The sequence below is a fragment of the Zingiber officinale genome, chromosome 6B (genome assembly GCF_018446385.1).
Source record: "Zingiber officinale cultivar Zhangliang chromosome 6B, Zo_v1.1, whole genome shotgun sequence".
Classification (NCBI taxonomy): domain Eukaryota; kingdom Viridiplantae; phylum Streptophyta; class Magnoliopsida; order Zingiberales; family Zingiberaceae; genus Zingiber; species Zingiber officinale.
Window position 1 is genome coordinate 120,233,049 of NC_055996.1, and position 21,134 is coordinate 120,254,182.

Sequence of the window (21,134 nt, forward strand, 5' to 3'; positions counted from 1 at the left end):
CCAAAATATACAACTACTTCTGGCATTTAATTAAAGGCTCAAACAGAATGATCTACCATCTCTGAAACGTCTCAAATGCGCCAGCAAATTAATTAATCTCTTGAGCAATTAACTAATGAATCTTATCAGACTCTTGACTGAGAAGCCACCTGACTCATTAATTGCAGGCTTTGACTCATTAATTAACTTCACTTATTTCACACAAATTAACACCAATCGGCTTATGTACGTCAGCTTAATAATTTAATTCACACCAGCTTAATTAGTTTGATCAGAGTTGAAGGATCAAACTATTCAAATCTCAAGTGTTACTCTCTCTATATATAGAGATATCCATCAATGTAATCAGGCACCACACTTGATTAAACTGAAGCTCAACCAATCTCATATATTTTGAACACTTGTAGTTTTCATTTGAGAGCATATGGCTTCCATCAAGGTTTCAACTCTCCTACTAACCTACGCGTTCATTGCGGTGTTTCTTCATCCATTCTTGTGTCGAGGATCAACGACGAAGATGATGACAGCGACGAATGAAGCAGGAGTTGCAACCAGTGACGGTAATTGATAGAGTTCAATAATTTCTACATAGTGTGGTATGGTATGATAAAATTAGTTAACTAATCATATTGTACTTTTTTCTTACAGGTAAAATGATAGATCAAGGAATAGCCTACTTGCTTATGATGGTCGCTCTTCTCGTAACATATCTTCTCCATTGATGATTTTCATGGATGACATGCTTCATGTTTCTTCATTGCTCATTGTTGAGTGGAAAAAATTGAGATCATGGTCTTTAATTTGGTCCACTTAAAAATATATTTACTTGTATTGGAGTCCCATTAGAATGTTTAGAAAATCAATTAAACAGTTTTTGATGGCTTAATTAGATGCTTTATTTAATGTTATTTCGGCTTAATTAGATGTTTTATTTAATGTTATTTCCCTCTTTTTGTCATTGTGAATGAGATTATTTATGTGTGGTATTTGTTGTGAAAGTGACTAGCTATCATTTACTGAGTAAATTAAGTTCCTAATTTTAAGCGATGACAAAACTAAGTTTGCAACAAGGGGAAAAAATCTATAGATTTATTCTTAAAAAAAATGACATAAAGTAAATTTTTTCTAAACAAATCTTTTAATTTCTGCAAAGATTTTTTATTTTTTGCGTATGCAAGTCAATGCAACATTAATTCAGAGTAAAGTCACTCCGAAAACAACTTAGAAATTTGCGAAATATAAATATTAAATCATTGATGATGTCGTTAATAATGTTTTTATGTTTTACTTGTAATAATTATTGATCCATTAGGTCTTCATTTATTGACAAATAAATTTTATTTTCTTCGTTCGGAGAAAAATGTTTTTAGAATAGTATTGCAGAAAAAACGCTTGATAACACTAGAAGTAAATAAAAACTACTATATAATGGTTAGGCCAAAAAGAGCTAACATATTTAATGATTTGAAAATATTTTATTAGAGCACATGCATGTCCAAAATATAAATATAAATATATCTAACACATACATGATCATATATCAACACTGTAACATCAAATATCAAAGCATGATATAAGATTCTATGAAGTCACCTTCAACACCTCCTTAGGGTGCATTTGATTCTAAATTATCTTTGATAACTTTAGTTATTTATCTAAGGTTATCAACGAAAGTCTTATTTGATTTAGATAATCGATGATTTCCGAGTAATGTTCCATGCTCGACACGTCAACAAAATGGTAATGCAACTTAGAATCGAAAAATCTTAGAAAACTAAGATTTTTCTTGATTCCGAGGTTAACAAAATTTTTTTACCCAAAATGTCCTCGAATAAGAGAAAAATGTAATAAAGAAACATAAAGAAAAAATAAAAAAATAGAAAATATAATAAAAAAAAAAACTTTTAAAAATGTAAAAAAATAAAAAAAATCAAAAAATAATAAAAAAAATGGGAAAAAAACATTAAAATAGAAAAACGTAAAAAAAATTAAAAATAAAAAAACCTAAAAAATAATAAAAAAACATAAAGAATATGTAAAAATATATATAAAAAATAGAAAAAATATTAAACATAAAAAATATAAAATATAAAAAAAAAAGTAAAAAATAAGAAAAACTTTAAAAAAAATAAAAAAAGGAAAAGAAATAAAAAAAATAAAAAACCGTAAAAAAGAAAAAAAAACTAATCGATACAAAAACCATTAAAGCCAACACAAATACCAATGTAATATAAAATCACTACGTTTCCAAATGTTATTGTGTGTATGTATATATGTACATGTAAACACACTAAACTAAATAAGATAAAAGTTATACTATTATAATAAAACTCAAAAATCTGACAAGGGAAGAAAACCATAAATAGAGATAACGAAAAACAAATCAAACAACTCATAAAGAGAATACAATCTCAAGTGGGGTCGACAGTCAAGACCTTTAAGTGACACAACATATTCTTTATCTGTTAACCTAAAAGTTAAAGAACAAGCAAGGGATAGTGAATACAATAATTCAACGGGTATAAAAAAGATAGTACATGCACTACATCACACAAGGAATTCAAATGAAGTAGTCTAGGTAATATTACTTACTATCAAAAGTAAGTGCACTAATATAATCATTTGCTAACAAATGCATAAATAATAATAATATAACCCTCCATTAACCTATTCAACAAAGTATAACTAATAAATTAGGAGTACATATAGTACATCCAAAAATCGCATGTATAAAACAGGCATATAACAAGCACATCACAAGTATTGACTACATGCAACAACATACTACCATGAATGAAATTCATGGGAAGTCAGGGTGTATCCATTGTCTACACATAATAACATACTACCACAAATAGGTCACATAGGTAGATAGGATTATTAGGTAGCTATCCAGCTACTAACTGTGTTCAACAAGATGTTACTACAAATGGATCTCATGAGCAGTCAAGATGCATCCACTGTTTGCACGCAACAATATACTACCACCAATGAGTCCAGTAGACAAACAAGATTATTAGGTAGCTATCTAACTACTGACTACACCTAACAACATGCTACCATAAATAGATCTCATCGAGAGTCAAAGTACATGGAAGATCACTGTCTGTGTGTAACAAACAACATGCTACCACGAATGGATCTCATGGGCAAACATGATATACATAATATGAGCATAATAACAAACAGTCTAAATAAGTGCAATAATAATCAATTCCAAGAATAAAATTCTACAATTTACACTATGGTATCCCTAACATAAAGGCATAAGTATAAACAATAAATAACATGGATAGCGACGAGATTGCATAAATATCAAGTAGACTAAAATAAGGAAAAGCAAGTAAATATCAAACTTAAGAAGCAAATAGACTGAGGCTAACAGATTTATTAATCGAATACAATTCTAATTAAATTAATACTATTGTTAATCATAGATTTACTATGTTAATTGTAGCTAACAAGATTTAATCAACCAAATACAATTCTAATAAATTTAATACTACTTTTAATCATGGATTTACTATGTGAATTGAAGTTAACTGGATTTAATCAACCAAATACAACTTAATTCAATTACTTTGTTACCCTATAGTCGACTTCCTCTTCTTCTCTAATGGTGGTTCATAGTGGCTGACGAAGGTGGGGGTGAGGTAGTGATCACAACATCAAGGAAGGGAAACAACTAGACAGAGGATGCAAGTCTCCTTTGATTGTTGAAAAAATCACTCACTCTCAAATGAGCATAAGCAGAAGCGTGGGCAAGTTTGGAGAAAGGCGAGAGACGACCATGAGAGGCAGCTAGACGGGTGTGGGGCTACAGGCTCATTTGGTCGGTGCGTAGGTGTCTAAGACAAATACGAGGGGGTTCGCGGGATGTGCCATCGAACAAGGGAAGAAGGAGCGACAATGGTTGGCTTTGAGCATGCGGACATGGGGAAAATGATAGGGTAGTGGTGGTAGGCATGGGAAAGGGAAATAAAAAACCTAGGTTTTAATGAATCAACTTTGTTTATGGTTCCATCAACTCATAACTTAAATAGGATAACTCAAATAAACTTTCTAAAACTTTAATTAATTTATCCCATTAAAATATATAAAATTTTATTTAAAATTTTAAAAATTTAAATAAAATCTTGTATATTCTTATACATTCATATTTATTTATTTTCATGATCCAACATTGTATGTCTACTTGACCTACTAGACTACTTGCTTAGGATTCCTCCTATAATTCATCAACTAAGACTTACTCTCTTAGGATCTTACTATCTAAGGTTCACTCCCTTAGAATCAAGTTTGTCAAGCATCCTTCTTGGACTCGCCACTTGCCAGACATCCAATCATCCCTGACTGGATAGACTTTTCCTTACCTAACATATTGCTAGGACTTTTTCTTGGTAATCATCTGGTAACCCTTGACTGGTTGGACTTTTCCTTGCTAGTCATTCAGTCAATCTTTGACCTGACTAGGCCTTACCTTTGCTAGTCATCCAGTTAACCTATGACTTGACTAAACTTAGCTAACTTTCAAACATCAGGTCTTGTTTAGATCAACCCTAAGTCAAACTTGACCAGACATAGATATATTGTCGAACATCGAAACTTTGGAGGCTAATTGCATCAACAATTCATAATCTCGAAGCACAACCGGAGGGAAATGGATCTGTTTTAAAAAAACTGCATTAAACGCAGGTCTCAGCTTTCATTTCTTGACTCAGACTCGTTGCCCCAGCTCGGTACAGTAACCCACTCAAGCTTGAGTGATATGGGCAGTCGGGTGATTCCTCTCCTGACTCAGCAATCAAGCAGAAGTATTCAAGGATATTAATAGTTGAGTTAATGTATCCACTCGGCAACCCAGTTGATTTGATGACTTAACACTTGACGAGCTTGACGACTTAGCACTCGGTGAGCTCTGCACTTGGGAACTCCGATTTGGTTTCCCACTCGGACTTGGAAAGTACAAGAGCCACGCGGACCTCGCGACACTCGAGAAACACTCCTAGTAGTCTATTCTTGATAACCCACTTGGGCTCAGAATATTCCACTTTGTAGGCTAGTGAATGACGACTTAAGCACCCAACAACGCTATCGAAGAAGAAGTAGATCGGACAAATCTAGACCGAGAGCTTGAGATTATCTGCTCAATATTCTCAACAGATAAGACTAAATTTTGAATTTTGATTTTGAAATTTCAAATTCAGTACATTTCCACCATAACTCTGATGACAATCTCTGACAGGACTGTGGAATAGATTGTGATGTGGTGATAAGGGGCTCACCAAGTGCGGGTCAAGGATAGAGGTAGCAGATGGCGTGTAGGTCAAAGTCAAGGTCGACATGGCGGTCAACGCCACAGAACCAACGTGTTCACCAAAGGTGAGTCAAACGGAGGTCTACGACAGTTGCCGATCGAGCATGAAGTGTCCGATCGGTAAGTGGCTTGTTCGAGTAGAACGTCCGGACAGCTAAGAGCACTATAGCAAGAACATCAGATGCTCATCACAAAGCGGAGGAATCATAAGGCGACCAGAGCACTCGCTCGGTCGGGCGGTAACAATCAACTGGGCTAAGAGATTATGAAAAAGATCGACTGAAGTCGACCGGGCAGGGATCCCCGATCGAACGACTCCCCCGCTCAGCCAAATAGGGGGACCCATCTCATATCTCTTGATATCCCATTGGGAGATAATGCCGTTCATAACAAGATATAATCAACAGGCGGATTGTACGATGAAAGCTTCTACTGTCGCATCAAGGATTTACAATATTCTGTTAAGGTATGGTGTCAAAGTCACTTTTTTGACATGCCCTTTCATAGGATAATTTGGAAAACATGCCCACGCCTTAAGGAGAGCGCACGTCGCCCACTGAGATGTTATATAAAGAGAGGTCCATGAACCGATGGAAGTATACGTTATTCACCATTTACACCTGTGATTGATATTACTCAATTTCCTTCCATCTTTCCCGTGACTGACTTGAGCTTCGGAGGACTAACGTCAAGCACCCTTTTCCTGACTCGACAAACGTCTCTTATGTTGTAGAACGAAGCAAGGTCTACCAACTGTCAACCTAAAAGTCACATCCTCGACCAGCCTTCTTCACGATTTTCTAACATGATCAAATTGCTATAACAGACGACGTTGTGGGGAATGGAGCGGACACTGCTGACGACGTTGTGGGGAATGGAGTGGACACTGGCAGAGCTGGTGAAACACTCGAGATGTTACAAGCCGTTCCCAGAGGAGCTTCAGCGAGTTCTGGCCGAGGAGCCGGAGACGGAAACAAGCATGCCGCCACTGCTGTACTTGCAGGCGGTGGTGAAGGAGATGCTCTCAATGCACTCGCCGATCCCGCTGTTGGTTCCCCAAATGAACCTTGACGCGGCGAAGTTCGGTTGGTACGAAATCCCCAAGCAGACGAAGGTCATCGTGAACGCATGGTGACCGGGGATCAACCCCAACTGTCGGCTTCGAGTTGGAGAACAGAGATTAAGCCCAGAAAGTGTTTGGGTTATTGCCTGTGTGAATGTGAATATTGTCCTTGACGTTCAAACATTTATAAAACTACAAATTTTACGAAAACTAGATAAATTTGCCAACAGAAAGACATGTCTGGTGCAACTAAAACCAAAGCAAAAATCCTTACGCCAGGTTCAGTAGTTCCAATGCCATCAACTAAGGAAAGAAGACACTTCTTCTCCTCTGTTATAGTGCAATCAACACCATTTGATGGAGAAAGAACTGGATTCCAGGAGGACTGATCTTAGATGATTTTTGTTCCTCATCTCTGCAAGCAAAAAAGAAAAAGAAAAGAAAAAGGAGGCCAGAGCTTTAATTTGCCTAAAGAGTAGCTTGGAGAAACCATCCATGGACAGTCTTTTGGATGTTCAAGCTGGGGAGAGAAGTTGTGTGCATCAGTGTGGAGAAAAGTTTGTTGAGATCATAGACTTTGAGTTCAGGTACGCCTGTTTTAGAGTGCTGACAATATTTTTATTAATTCAATTCAATAATTTGTTAGTGTTGATGGAAGTATTTGTTACTATTAATTTTAGTCATTTTTATAGATAATTCTGTTAACAAACTGTTAAACTTAATACACCAAAATATACAACTACTTCTGGCATTTAATTAAAGGCTCAAACAGAATGATCTACCATCTCTGAAACGTCTCAAAGGCGCCAGCAAATTAATTAATCTCTTGAGCAATTAACCAATGAATCTTATCAGACTCTTGACTGAGAAGCCACCTGACTCATTAATTGCAGGCTTTGACTCATTAATTAACTTCACTTATTTCACACAAATTAACACCAATCGGCTTATGTACGTCAGCTTAGTAATTTAATTCACACCAGCTTAATTAGTTTGATCAGAGTTGAAGGATCAAACTATTCAAATCTCAAGTGTTACTCTCTCTATATATAGAGATATCCATCCATGTAATTAGGCACCACACTTGATTAAACTGAAGCTCAACCAATCTCATATATTTTGAACACTTGTAGTTTTCATTTGAGAGCATATGGCTTCCATCAAGGTTTCAACTCTCCTACTAACCTACGCATTCATTGCGGTGTTTCTTCATCCATTCTTGTGTCCAGGATCAACGACGAAGATGATGACAGCGACGAATGAAGCAGGAGTTGCAACGAGTGACGGTAATTGATAGAGTTCAATAATTTCTACATAGTGTGGTATAGTATGATAAAATTAGTTAACTAATCATATTGTACTTTTTTCTTACAGGCAAAATGATAGATCAAGGAATAGCCTACTTGCTTATGATGGTCGCGCTTCTCGTAACATATCTTCTCCATTGATGATTTTCATGGATGACACGGTTCATGTTTCTTCATTGCTCATTGTTGAGTGAAAAAAAAATGAGATCATGTTCTTTAATTTGGTCCACTTAAAAATATATTTACTTGTATTGGAGTCCCATTAGAATGTTTAGAAAATCAATTAAACAGTTTGATGGCTTAATTAGATGCTTTATTTAATGTTATTTCCCTCTTTTTGTCATTGTGAATGAGATTATTTGTGGTATTTGTTGTGAAAGTGACTAGCTATCATTTACTGAGTAAATTAAGTTCCTAATTTTAAGCGATGACAAAACTAAGTTTGCAACAAGGGGGAAAAAATCTATAGATTTATTCTTAAAAAAATGACAAAGTAATTTTTTTCTAAACAAATCTTTTAATTTCTGCAAAGATTTTTTATTTTTTGCGTATGCAAGTCAATACAACATTAATTCAGAGTAAAGTCACCCCGAATGCGAAAACAACTTAGAAATTTATCGATGCGAAATATAAAAATGTATAGTAAATCATTGATGATGTCGTTAATAATGTTTTTATGTTTTACTTGTAATAATTATTGATCCATTAGTTCTTCATTTATTGACAAATAAATTTTATTTTCTTCGTTCGAAGAAAAATGTTTTTAGAATAGTATTGCAGAAAAAACGCTTGATAACACTAGAAGTAAATAAAAACTACTATATAATGGTTAGGCCAAAAAGAGCTAACATATTTAATGATTTGTATCTTTTAAGTGTATTAAATTTTTAAAAGAAATCCATTAATTTCTTTCATATTGAAAATATTTTATTAGAGCACATTCATGTCCAAAATATAAATATAAATATATCTAACAGATACAGGATCATATATCAACACTATAGCATCAGACAGGGTATGCCCATCATGTAGGTAATTCTCGGATAGTAAAGGAGTATATCTTTTTTTATTACTTGTAAGTAGGTAATTCTCGGATAGTATGAGATTTTGATTGTATATGATATATGAGATGACTATATATCCGAGGATATTATAGGTGTTTACATGTCACTATCGAGGGACTAGCAGGCTGATGCGGGCAGGTCACACCTCTATATTTATTATGATACATTATGTTTAATAGACCCATAACTACTTAATATTTAAGAGAGAGATTTGAAGTTGATATTGTATTTGAACATCAAGTTATATATCTTGATGATATATAATTTATCTTTTATCAAACAAATCATTAAAAAAATCATTTCTAGCCTCAAGTTATAAAGCACACAAGATTACATCAATACATTTTTTTTTTGATACGACATCAAGTTGGATAAAAAAAAACAGGATACTAATTAAATTGCTTAAAGAGTTATAATGTTTAAGCCATATATCATATCTTTTCGGACTGATTAATTTTGAAACGAGTTGAATGGGATAAAGCGTATCATATAGCCAACAGTGGTTTCTTGGAGAATCCTTCATTTGAAAAGTAATGCTACATTATTTCAAAAGAAAACTAGAAAAAAAATATTTTCTTAAAAATATTCTAATTCGTTTTAAATGGATCGAATTGGTATCCTCACGTGGTGCCCAATTAATTAAAGAATGATATAATTTTACTATAATAAAACAAAAAGACAATTCCTAATACGTTTTAGTTTCGAACTCTTGAAAGAAGTGTCTTCCAATTTGTTCATGTCACTTGCTGCAAAGAAGCGTAGAGCTATCGATGTGGGCACTCAGTAGGCCGCGCCGCCGCGGACATAAAACCCTTTTATAAAAACACCTTTCAACTATGAAATTTGTACGGTATATTTTCTAAAAAAAATATAGATGAAATAGGAGAAAATAATAAAAAAAAATGAAGATAATAAAAATTTTAGGTTAGCTAGTATAGTGAAAAATGATTGTTTAAATTTAATAAAATGAGTTATTATTTTAAATTTTAGATATAGAGATAGAAAAATTGGTATAGATGTTTTAAAATATTAAACTAATAAACCAGGACAAAGTAAACGGCCATTTGCCGGCTGGCTACGTATGAAACAATGAATTAAAGGCATTAATTGGTCATTAACTGACTTCAATAATTAATGCTTCCACATACATCAAGCGCCCAATTTACGTTTGATTAATAATTCATTTAAACCATCCTAACTTGATCAAATTTGGTGGCTCTATTGGGCCGTTCAAATACCCAGTATATATTGTATGCTATGTATATATATCCATGGTGGCAATATGTATATATATCCATGCAATTAGCTAGCGAGGAATACAAACTTAGGCATCAATCCATTTGCTCAACAATATCACTTCTACCCTCACTTCACAGTGTTCATTCGAGATCACTCATGGCCTCCTTCAAGGTTTCAGTTCTCATGCTAACCTATGCATTGATCGCCGTGCCTCTTCATCCATTAGTGTGTCAAGGAACAACTACGACAATAAAAGCGATGACAACCATAGAAGGAGCAGCTTCGACCAATGATGGTATGTAATTGAATTCATTTTCACAGTTGGATTTCGTGTCTTTAAATCTGTGGTAAAATAACTAAGTATCTCCTCTTTGCAGGTAAAACTATAGACCAAGGAATAGCATATATTCTTATGATCACTGCCCTTCTTATCACATACCTCATCCATTGATAATCACAAATCATGCAGCATGGATGGCACGCCTCAGTTCAACTGGAAGATCAATTTGTCAAAATATACGTATTCTTATTAGGATTAGGGATGTATATCATTAATTTTCCCCATTATTTGTAAACAAAGGATGATGAAATAAAGGATGATTGTCAAACGAGAACATTATATAATTTATTTTTCTTCACAATAATTCCAATTGTTAGAAAAACATAAATGAGGAAGGGTATCACAAGTCCATTTCAATAAAACAGAGTTCAACTTATCTGAATTAGTTAAGAGGATACTAAACCCTGAGAACATGTAGTAGGAATCATCAGGATAGCAGAAAACAGTTCAAACTTCAAACCATCTGCACTCATGAGATTCATTAAGATGAACATATATGATATACCGTCTGATGAATGTGAAATGATAAACAGGCAGAGTGCATTCGTGAGATCCATAGGCACATGACAAAGTAGCATGACTTGGAGAGTATTATATACATAATGTCAAAAAATTGTCAATTGAAGGCCAAGTTAAATCTTATGTGGATGTTGATGATCCATTTGCACAATGCTTACCTTAACTTTGCTGTTTTTGCTTTGTCATCTCATTACCAGCCACAAGAAAGTAAGCAGTGCGCCTGAAAGCCTGAAAACAATAATAATTATCATATTATCAACATAGTAAGATACAGTGACGTGATGAAGTTGAAAAAAAAAACAGAAGGAAATATTGATGGGTAACTGCCTGAAATTCATCATTTTGACTTTCCTGTCCAAAAATAGTGATGACGAAAAGTTACAGATGCAGCTATTACGTTGATTGGATATAGATCATGCTCCAATCTGTAAGCACGAGACATGTTAGTACTAGGTCAAAAAAGGGGTCCCGACGTTGGCCCTCCGACGCTGAAGTCAGTCATCTGTACGAAAAAAATGAAGATGAAACAATATTAACACAAGCGCCAAAAGTGAATTACGCGTACCTGCGCCGGTGTACGAACCCCTTTTATATAATGCCCAAGTGGGTGACGTACGCGTTTGTCGAGGCATGTGCACATTCTCCCATTGGTTGTGAGCACGTTCCCCAATTGGTCTTGGACACGTGGTCATGGACATATTCTCCAATTGGTCGTGGGCACGTTCTCCGATTTGTCTGTCGTACGATCCGCTTGTAGACCATGTCACGTGTCATCGACGCCATCTCCCAAAAGTATATCCAAATATACATCAGGGTTCCTGCCGATCGGCCGAGTGGGATAGCCGCTCGGCCGAGTACTCCTCTGCTCGACCGAGTTTTCCAATATTCGGCTGCTTTTCCCTGTGACGACGATTCTAGATAGTATGTTCACGTCTGACCGAAATAGCGATTCGGTCATCTACACGCGTCTTCACTTGGTTCATTCCATTGCCAGTCGGGAGACTCATGCCCGGTCAGCCTTTAATGTAAAGCTCCGCTCGACTACCATTTAGTGAGTCTATTGGTCGATCCTCTAACATTGATCTCCTTGATTTTAACCTCCACGATCAATTATTATCTTCTTCCTTTAACCCACACTTGGTGGACCTTTTTTATCACGATATCAATACTATCCAGTGCTTGTTGCATGTGGCCACCTATCAACCGCTTGGTGTGTAACTGGGAATGGTGCATGTCTCAGAGCCGGATGACCTGCAATAATGATTCGTTTGAGAGCATGTTGAAATAATTCGGCAAAAGGTTTCCTTTCATTATATAAGCAGAGTTGTCAGACGAGTTGACATGGCATTCCAATTTAGATTCTCAAGTTCTCTTTCTTAGGGAACAAAAATATCATCATATGGAAGTGAGGAACAAGAAAGCATCAGAACTATATTTTGTTATGCTTTTATAGTCAATCTGATTGACACATCTAGCTATCTACCATGTAATCTACACAGAATATATAGTTTGGCCATGCAACATTCTTTTATTGTTGTACTTGCACGCATGAGCAAAGAAGCTTGACAAGAATACATTGGTACTCTTATGTGGCAATTACCTAGGAGAACTCATCCTTAGGATGTGTTAGGGTCGATTTGTAGTTGGGGTGTTGCTTTGTCATTGATGATGTGCAGCGGAATACTCTCAAAGCAAGCTCCAATGCTAACAACGTAGATTTACTTGGTATCCACCTCAAGATGAGATGATTAATCCAAGGATCCACACACGACGCACTTCTCTACTAAGAAAATAGCTCCTTTTCGGTCGCAGCTGGAGGCGGAGAAGCCTCGTACAAGCTCACGCACAAGAAATACAAAAAGAGGGAAACAAGAAGCTAATACATAAGGAATCTTACAAGATTACACAACGAAACCTTAGTTTCTTGTTCTTCTTGCTTGAGTACACCTCTTGAGATGCTTGGGAATGGAACAACACTCCTCTCTAAGCTTCCAAGGACTGGTGCGTGTCACTAAACTTGGTGGAGAAGAATCAGTGAAGAATCGGGAGCACAGGAGAGGAAGACTGTCGAAGAAGACGCTCGCCAACGGCTATAACCTGCACAACGGTCGGATCCCAATCGATTGAATGACTCTCAATTAATTGGGGAGGCTTTGAATCGATCGGCTGATCGATTCAGAGCGCCTCTGTGCTATTTGGAAAGCGCCTGAATCGATCGCCCGATCGATTCAGCCTTTATCGTGCAATTTCCAGCCCCCCCAATCAATTGACTGATCGATTGGAGGTTTCAATCGATCAACTGATCGATTCAGAAGCTCACTGTTCTTTCAGAAACTCTCCCAATCGATTGGGAAAGTTTTGATCAATTACCCAATCGATCCAGACCATTTCTATACAAAATCATGTCAACCAATCGATTGACCAATCGATTTAACCCCCCCAATTGATTGGCCAATCGATTGGCAAGTAGAAAAATGTGTATAGCTTGAAATGAGCTTCATTTCGTATCCAAGATCACCTCATTCTGATATCCGAATCAAAAGTTATGGCCTTCAGAAGTCCACTACGTCCGAACTTTCTAGTTCCATGCCAACTCCCTATTGGACTTACGACCGCTAAGTGTTCGATCAACTTTTGGCCCATCTGATGCCTCCCTTATATGTTAGTCACTATTCCAAAGGCTAGTAGCCGCTCGTGATTTACTTCCTCCGTGTTGGCCCTGGAACGGGTTGGCGGGGGCGCTGGGGGCAGCGTATTCGCCTTTTGCCACAACTTTTGACCCATCTAGACTTTTTCTCCTCGTGCCAATTGTTCGATCAACCTTGACCCACTTGGACTTACCATCTCGTGCCAAGTGTCCGGTCCTCCATGACCCACTTGGACTTCCTTCCACCAGATGTCCGGTCACCCTTGACCCATCTGGATTTCCTCGTGCCTGACTTTACTCACCAGGTCTTTCCACTACCCGGCTTCACTCACCGGAACTTTCCCCTACCTGGCTTCACTCACCAGGACTTTCACTCTGCCTAGTTTCACTCACTAGAGCTTCCCATCTGCCTGGCTTCACTCACCAAGATTTTCCCTTGCCTAACCTCTAGTTAGGACTTTCCCAGTCAAGTATCTGGTCAACCTTGACCTACTTGACTCTCCATCACATTAACCTGGTCAACCTTGACCAGAGTCTGCAATCTCCATGTATTGTCAAACATCGAAACTCAAACATCAAGACTCAGGCTTGAACTAACTCAAGCTTAGTCAACCTGACCTAGGAGATATTGCACCAACAATCTCTCCCTTTTTGATATTTGACGATACCTTTAAGTTAGGTTAATCTCATAGCCTCAACTTCCTTTCATGTCAAGGCATGAATGAGGATTTCCTTCATTCTCCTCCTTTCCTAGAGGGCAAACCCCCTCTTAGGTAATGAAGGTCTAACTTAAACCCTATATTTTTCCCCTATTGGCACACATAAAAAACACTCCCCCGGAAGATTTGCTCAGCGTTGTTCACAACTTCACTTGTTGTTCATAACACCACAATGAAGGTCTCATACCTTTCACTGTATCCAATGCTCACCCTTGAGCATTAACCAAGCCAACAATGAAGGTCCCATACCCTTCATTGTTGCCCTTGCTCACCCTTGAGCATTTACTTTAAAGAAGGTTAACCACCTTCCAAGGTTTATAAAAATTAATTTTTATGTCCTTAAAGAGTAACTCCTAAAGACATGCTGCAAACTTCTGTCATTGCACCAACAATGACTTGGAATCCCTAAATCTTTAGGAAACCCAAATTTAGAAGTTTTGAGGTTCAAAATTTCAATATTGAAACCAAACCTCAATCTAAACTTCTACTTAGTCTCCCTTAACCAATCCATCTTTATTTTAATCATGAAAACTCCCCCTAAATGTATACAAATGTATTTCAAGGAGTTAGGAGAGATTACCTAGACTAAAAATGGTTTAAGATGCTGAAATCAGGCTTTCCCAACCAAAATCAGCATTTTCAATCGATTGGGTTGAGTCTTAATCGATTGAAACTATTTCAATCGATCCACTGATCGATTCAGAGAGGTTCTGTTCGCAGAACCTGCCTTTGAATCGATTGCCCGATTGATGCAGGAGAGAATGGATCGATCGGTTGATCGATTCCGTGAGCTACTGCTCACGAGAAATACCTCCTAATCGATTGACTGATCGATTGGGGTACTACAATCGATCGGTTGATCGATTGGAGCTCTGATTTCCTGAAATAAAATTTCAACCGAAATTAAGAAACTCCCCAAAAATTCTAAAAAATTTAAAAAATTATAAAAACTCATGTAGACATTACTTAGGGTATATACTATCATGGAAAAATAGTTTTCTCTGAAAATACTTCCTATTTTCAAAGATTGACACAAACTTGAAAACTTATAAAAAATTTAGTGTTTTCTTCTAGTTTGTGTCTAACTTTTCAATGATGATTACTATCAAAAGATAGTCTTCACCAAGGTTTTCCAAAAGTATTTTAAAATTATTTTCAAAACTAATTTCCAACCATGTTCTTTGGGCTCAATGCACATGACTTGTACATTAACTTTCCCAATGATTGGAGTACACACAACTATATGTTTTGATGAACCTAAAACTCAAAAAGAATGCACTAAATCAACATCTTGAGTTTTGTTCATTATCCTAACATCTCACTTGTATTTAATGTGTACGAAAATACATACAAGTCACCTTATAGTTCCTTGTGAAATGTAAAATTTGGTTTTTCACTAAACTAAGGATCATGCATATCTATCTAGGAATTTTAAAAAATTTTGAACATCCACATAGGATGTCGCTTGTTAATAAATGTCATTTGTCTTTAATTGCAAGGGATTAAAAATAATGCATGATGATTTATGACATACATCAAAATGAATAATTTTCCAAAAGAAAATTTACTGTAACTACATGATGTATTATGACGTGACATGATATTTTTATGTTTTTCATAATAAGTATGAATGCAAAAATATGATGTCATGGCATATGATGAGCAAACAATCATGTCAAATTAGTATAAATAAAATATACCTAGATTATTTATCTAAGTATCCTTAACCTTAGCTAACTTGACATTAAGTCCTAGATTGCCCACTTTTCCTCAAGAAAATGTCAAACTCTCAATTTTGACATTTCTTTTACTTTTCTTAATTTGTCTTAATTTAAATTAAGCATAATTCTTCAAGGTTTGACACACTTTACTCTTTCAAAGAGTAATCATTTTAAATTAAGGCCTAAATTTTGCCCTTAACTTCTTAAGAAAATACCAAAATCTCACCTTGACATTTCTTTTACTCTTTATTTGATGTGTGAATTAAAATTACATCAAATTTCTTAAATTATGACACATTTTACTCTTACAAAGAGTAAATAAATAATTCACTTCATTTTCAAAAGTTAATAATAACCTTGAAAATGCTCTCCGAGTGTCAACTTCATCAAGGTTGGGTTAACTACCCTTCCGATTAGAGTTGACACTCTCTAACCCATCTAAGGGGTAGAGAAAATGCTCCTACGAACCCAAAATCTATTAGTGCTCCTTGAATGCTCTAGGTACTCACTAGGGATAACCTCCCTAGATACCTTCCTAATGATCTTGTTAGGCTTCTTAGAAGCCTTGGTCACATTCTCTAGGTCAACTCTAGGGATTGCTTCCCTTGTGACCTTCTTAGTGACTTTCTTAGACTTCTTAGAAGTCTTAGTCACATTTGTCATTGCAAAGATACTCCTAGGGATAGCTTCCCTTATATCCTTGACTTGACTCCTAGACCTAGAGTTGGTTCCATAGCTATATGGAATCCTATGGTAAGAAGACACATCCTTCTTGATTTTAGGTTTGTATCTCAAACCCCTATGACCATTAGATGACTTTTGCGTTCCTCTCCCTAACCCTAGATTATGCTCATTTTGATCCTTAAGAATGTTTTCCATTTTCTTCAGGGTCTTTTCTATTTTATCAAGCCTTGACCTCAAGACTTGATTTTCTCTCCATAAATCCATAGATTTTGGTTTGCCATTAAATCCTTGAGTATTTTTATTTTTGGGTTTGTATCTATTATCCTTAGTGTTCTTGCCCAAGTAGTTATCTACCTTCCTAACCTTAGGTGAGGTAGTTTTAGCATGAAGAACTACATGATTTTCATTAATTTTATCATGCCTCCTATTTTTATGATAAATATCATTAAAATGGTATAAGTTAGAACTAGCATGCTTTTTACCATGATTTAAAGGTATAGACTCAATAAATAACACCTTGGGTTTTACCTTGGAAGCTTCCCTTGACTTGTGCTTCCTCCCTTAGGCTTGACCGACTTCTTTCCCTTTGGACATTGGCTCCGATAATGTCCGTTTTGGTTGCAAGAGAAACACACAATATGCTTCTTGCTCTTCTTTGTTGTGGGAGCGGTCTCCTTGGGCTTTTCCTTACCCTTTGGTGCCACTTGGCCTTTCTTCTTGACCAATTTAGGGTACTTACTCTTGTAGTGCTCATGTTCCCTACACTCAAAACATATAATATGATTTTTATTTTTAATTAAAATATTTATACCTTCATATGTAGGGATGACACTTGATCCTCCATTTGATTTTTCATAACTTTTGGAGGTTGTATCATCTTCTTCTCCACTTGACCCAGATGTAGAAGCTTCTCCTTCTTCTTGATCCGGTGTCAAAGAAGGGCGTTCCCCCTCAATCCTAGAGGTGGAGGCTTTTTCATCTTCATCTTGTACATGGAACAAGGAGTATGCTCCCTCCTTGCCATTTTCATTACATTCCTTTGAAGATGAGGCTTCTTGGACTTCTTCTTCGGATGTTGAGCATCTCTCAACTTTCGAGCCCTCCTCCTTTTGGTCTTACTCCAATAAGTTGCTCTCTTTGGATTTCTCTTGGTTTGATGTAGTGGAGGGTTCTTCATGAAGCTTGGCCAATTTACCCCAAAGCTCCTTGGCATCATTGAATTCTCCAATTTGCTCCAAGATGTTGCTTGGCAATAGATTGACCAATAGCTTGGTCACTTTATCATTAGCCTCACATCTTTGGATTTGCTCTTGGCTCCACTTACTCCTCTTGAGAATTTTGCCCTTTGAATTTGTTGGAGTTTCAAAGCCTTCCATGAGAGCAAACCATTGCTCTATCTCCACCATCAAGAAATTTTTGATCCATGATTTCCAAAGATCGAAGCTTGTTGAAGTGAATAGTGGAGGCACCCTCGTGTCATATCCAAGTCCATCTTGGAATTCCATTTGAAGTTGAGCTTTAGATGATGTCTTTTGACTTGATGAACTTGCTTCAACTTCTTCACCCTCTAGCCTTGTTGCCCCTTCCGGCGATGGTTCCGGTAAAGAGTGACCTTGCTCTCATACCACTTGTTAGGGTCGATTTGTAGCTAGAGGGGGGTGAATAACTCGTCGCACGCTCGTTGCTTGCTTCGTCAATGATGATGTGCAACGGAATACTCTCAAAGCAAGCTCCAATGCTAACAACGTAGATTTACTTGGTAACCACCTCAAGATGAGGTGATTAATCCAAGGATCCACACACAACGCACTTCTCCACTAAGAAAATAGCTCCTTCTCGGTCGCAGTCGGAGGTGGAGAAGCCTCGCATAACCTCGCACATAAGAAATACAAGAAGAGAGAAACAAGAAGCTAATACATAAGAAATCTTGCAAGATTACACAACGAAACCTTAGCTTCCTCTTCTTCTTGCTTGAGTACACCTCTTGAGATACTTGGGAATGTAACAACACTCCTCTCTAAGCTTCCAAGGACTGGTGCGTGTCACTGAGCTCGGTGGAGAAGAATCAGTGAAGAATCGGGAGTGTAGGAGAGGAAGACTGTCGAAGAAGACGCTCGTCAACGGCTATAACCTGCACAACGGTCGGATCCCAATCGATTGAATGACTCTCAATTGATTGGGGAGGCTTTGAATCGATCGGCTGATCGATTCAGAGTGCCTCTGTGCTCTTTAGAAAGCGCCTGAATCGATCGCCCAATCGATTCAGCCTTTATCGCGCGATTTCCAGCCCCCCAATCGATTGACCGATAGATTGGAGGTTTCAATCGATTCAGAAGCTCACTGTTCGCTCAAAAACTCTCCCAATCAATTAACCAATCGATTGGAAAAGTTTTGATCGATTACCCAATCGATCTAGACCATTTCTGTACAAAATCGCATCAACCGATCGATTGAACCCCCCAATCGATTGGCAAGTAGAAAAATGTGTAGAGCTTGAAATGAGCTTCGTTTCGCATCCGAGATCACCTCATTCCGATATCCGAGTCAAAGTTATGGCCTTCGGAAGTTCACTACATCCGAACTTCCTAGTTTCATGTCAACTCCCTATTGGACTTACGACCGCTAAGTGTTAGATCAACTTTTGACCCATCTGGACTTTTTCTCTTCGTGCCAAGTGTCCAGTCAACCGTGACCCACTTGGACTTACCATCTCATGCCAAGTGTCCGGTCCTCCATGACCCACTTGGACTTTCTTCCACCAGATGTCCGGTTACCCTTGACCCATTTGGATTTCCTCGTGTCTGGCTTACTCACCAAGTCTTTCCACTGCCCGGCTTCACTCACCGGGACTTTCCCCTGCTTGGCTTCACTCACCAAGACTTTCACTCTGCCTAGCTTCACTCACTAGGACTTCCCATCTGCTTGGCTTCACTCACCAGGATTTTCCCTTACCTAACCTCCAGTTAGGACTTTCCCAGTCAAGTATCTCATCAACCTTGACCTACTTGACTCTTCACTACAACAAAAATGTTAAAAGACAACACCCCAAAGACAACGGTTTTAAGAGAAACCGTTGTGTATTTGATCAAAGGCAACGGTTTTTGACAACACCGTTGTCTTTGAACTCCCCATTAAATATAAAAGACAACGATTTTGTGAAAACTGTTGTCATTGAGCGGCTTCATTTTAAATCAACAACACTTTTTACAACGGTTTTCTAAACCGTTGTCTTTATGCGCGTTTTTAAGGGATACAACAACAGTTTAGATAAAACTGTTGTAATTTGACTTTGATTTTTTTTTTCTCCTCGCGCGCATTTTTGCTTTCCCTCCCTGAATATCTTTTCAGCGCCGTATTTTCCCCTTAGCGTTCCCGAACCCTAGCCATATTTCTTTCCCTCTCCTCATACCGCCTCCGTTGCTCTTTGTGAGGGTTGTCGCCCTTTCAGTCACCCTCCTCTACTGTGCCATCGCGTCTGTGGTTTTTGTTTCCTCGACCTCCCGCCGAGGCGATTTCATCCATGCTTATCCTGTCATCCCGAAGCAGCAGCTGGCGGCTTCCGTTCCACCTCCGAGTTTATATCCCCCGCCGGAGCTGCAGTATGAACCTACGAGCTCTGCTCTTGCTGTTCTGCGGGATGCGACAGTGAGTGTTGCCTCTATTTTTTCCCCTCCAAGAAAAGAAAGATACCTTTTTAGGGTTCTGACGAAATGGCGATACTGCGATGACAGGAAAGCCAGGAAATGAGGTTGGAGAGGGTCCTGAAAGCGGCTGCTACCGCGGACAATGCGGTGATAATAACCTCCTTGAATGTGTTCTGGTCCACGCCCGGATCTGTACTGGACGTGTTCCTGGAGAGCTTCCGCATCGGGAACGGGACAAGAGAGCTACTGAACCACCTGGTCATCGTCGCCGTGGACGACAAGGCATACGAGCGGTGCGTCGTCGTGCACCGACACTGCTTAGACTTCAAGGTCGAGGGGGTAGACTTCTCCGCTGAGAAGGTGTTCAACTCGCCCAAATACTTAGACATGATGTGGGCGCGGCTCGATTTCCTGCGCCTGGTGCTGGAGAAAGGCTTCGACTTCGTCTTCTCGGTGAGTTCGACAACCTCTCCATCTACGGATCCCGCCATTAGCGGCAACTTTTAGCAAAGAAAAAAAAACATCCTTTTCATTTATCTTTTACCATCCAAACATTCTTTACTTGCAGCTGCTTCCAATATTCATACCTACCTGCCTATGCAATCAAAACATATCTATCCATTAAACAACAAAAACAAAGGAACAAAAAAAAGAAGACATTATTTGATGGATTACTAAGGCCATTATTTTTCTCTTCAAGTTTAAAAATTCTCTTCACAAGTATATGCTTCTTTTTTCTTTAGTAGGCCTTTTATGAAAGCGAATGGATATTTATGGATCTATTCTCCTGCACATGCGATGCGACTAGTTAAAGTTGTTCCATGAAAAAGTTTCTTCTGCAGAATGAGTGCATAACTTTAACTTCATGAA

At 37.6% G+C, this 21,134-nt stretch overlaps 2 protein-coding genes across 2 annotated transcripts; both read left to right on the forward strand.

Annotated features, from left to right (window-relative positions):
• The first annotated feature begins 424 nt into the window (after positions 1-424).
• LOC121991470 (cytochrome P450 CYP73A100-like) lies at positions 425-6,452 on the forward strand. Its single transcript, XM_042545468.1, has 3 exons — positions 425-560; positions 649-701; positions 6,144-6,452. The coding sequence occupies exons 1-3, from the start codon at positions 425-427 to the stop codon at positions 6,450-6,452; spliced, it is 498 nt and encodes a 165-aa protein (XP_042401402.1).
• An 11,759-nt stretch (positions 6,453-18,211) lies between these two features.
• On the forward strand, positions 18,212-21,076 carry LOC121991471 (uncharacterized protein At4g15970-like). The gene is made up of 4 exons (XM_042545469.1): positions 18,212-18,220; positions 19,969-20,265; positions 20,352-20,717; positions 21,011-21,076. Exons 1-4 carry the CDS (start codon positions 18,212-18,214, stop codon positions 21,074-21,076), a joined length of 738 nt encoding a protein of 245 aa, XP_042401403.1.
• Positions 21,077-21,134: the final 58 nt, after the last annotated feature.

Bases quoted from the DNA above. Each gene is read 5' to 3' on its own strand.
- LOC121991470 (XM_042545468.1), top strand. From the start codon at position 425: ATGGCTTCCATCAAGGTTTCAACTCTCCTACTAACCTACGCGTTCATT. The intron at 561-648 runs GTAATTGATAGA...TTTTTCTTACAG, and splicing joins AGGAGTTGCAACCAGTGACG to GTAAAATGATAGATCAAGGA. The intron at 702-6,143 runs GTAACATATCTT...TTGCTATAACAG, and splicing joins TTATGATGGTCGCTCTTCTC to ACGACGTTGTGGGGAATGGA.
- LOC121991471 (XM_042545469.1), top strand. The intron at 20,266-20,351 runs GTGAGTGTTGCC...CTGCGATGACAG, and splicing joins CTGTTCTGCGGGATGCGACA to GAAAGCCAGGAAATGAGGTT. The intron at 20,718-21,010 runs GTGAGTTCGACA...TTTCTTTAGTAG, and splicing joins GCTTCGACTTCGTCTTCTCG to GCCTTTTATGAAAGCGAATG.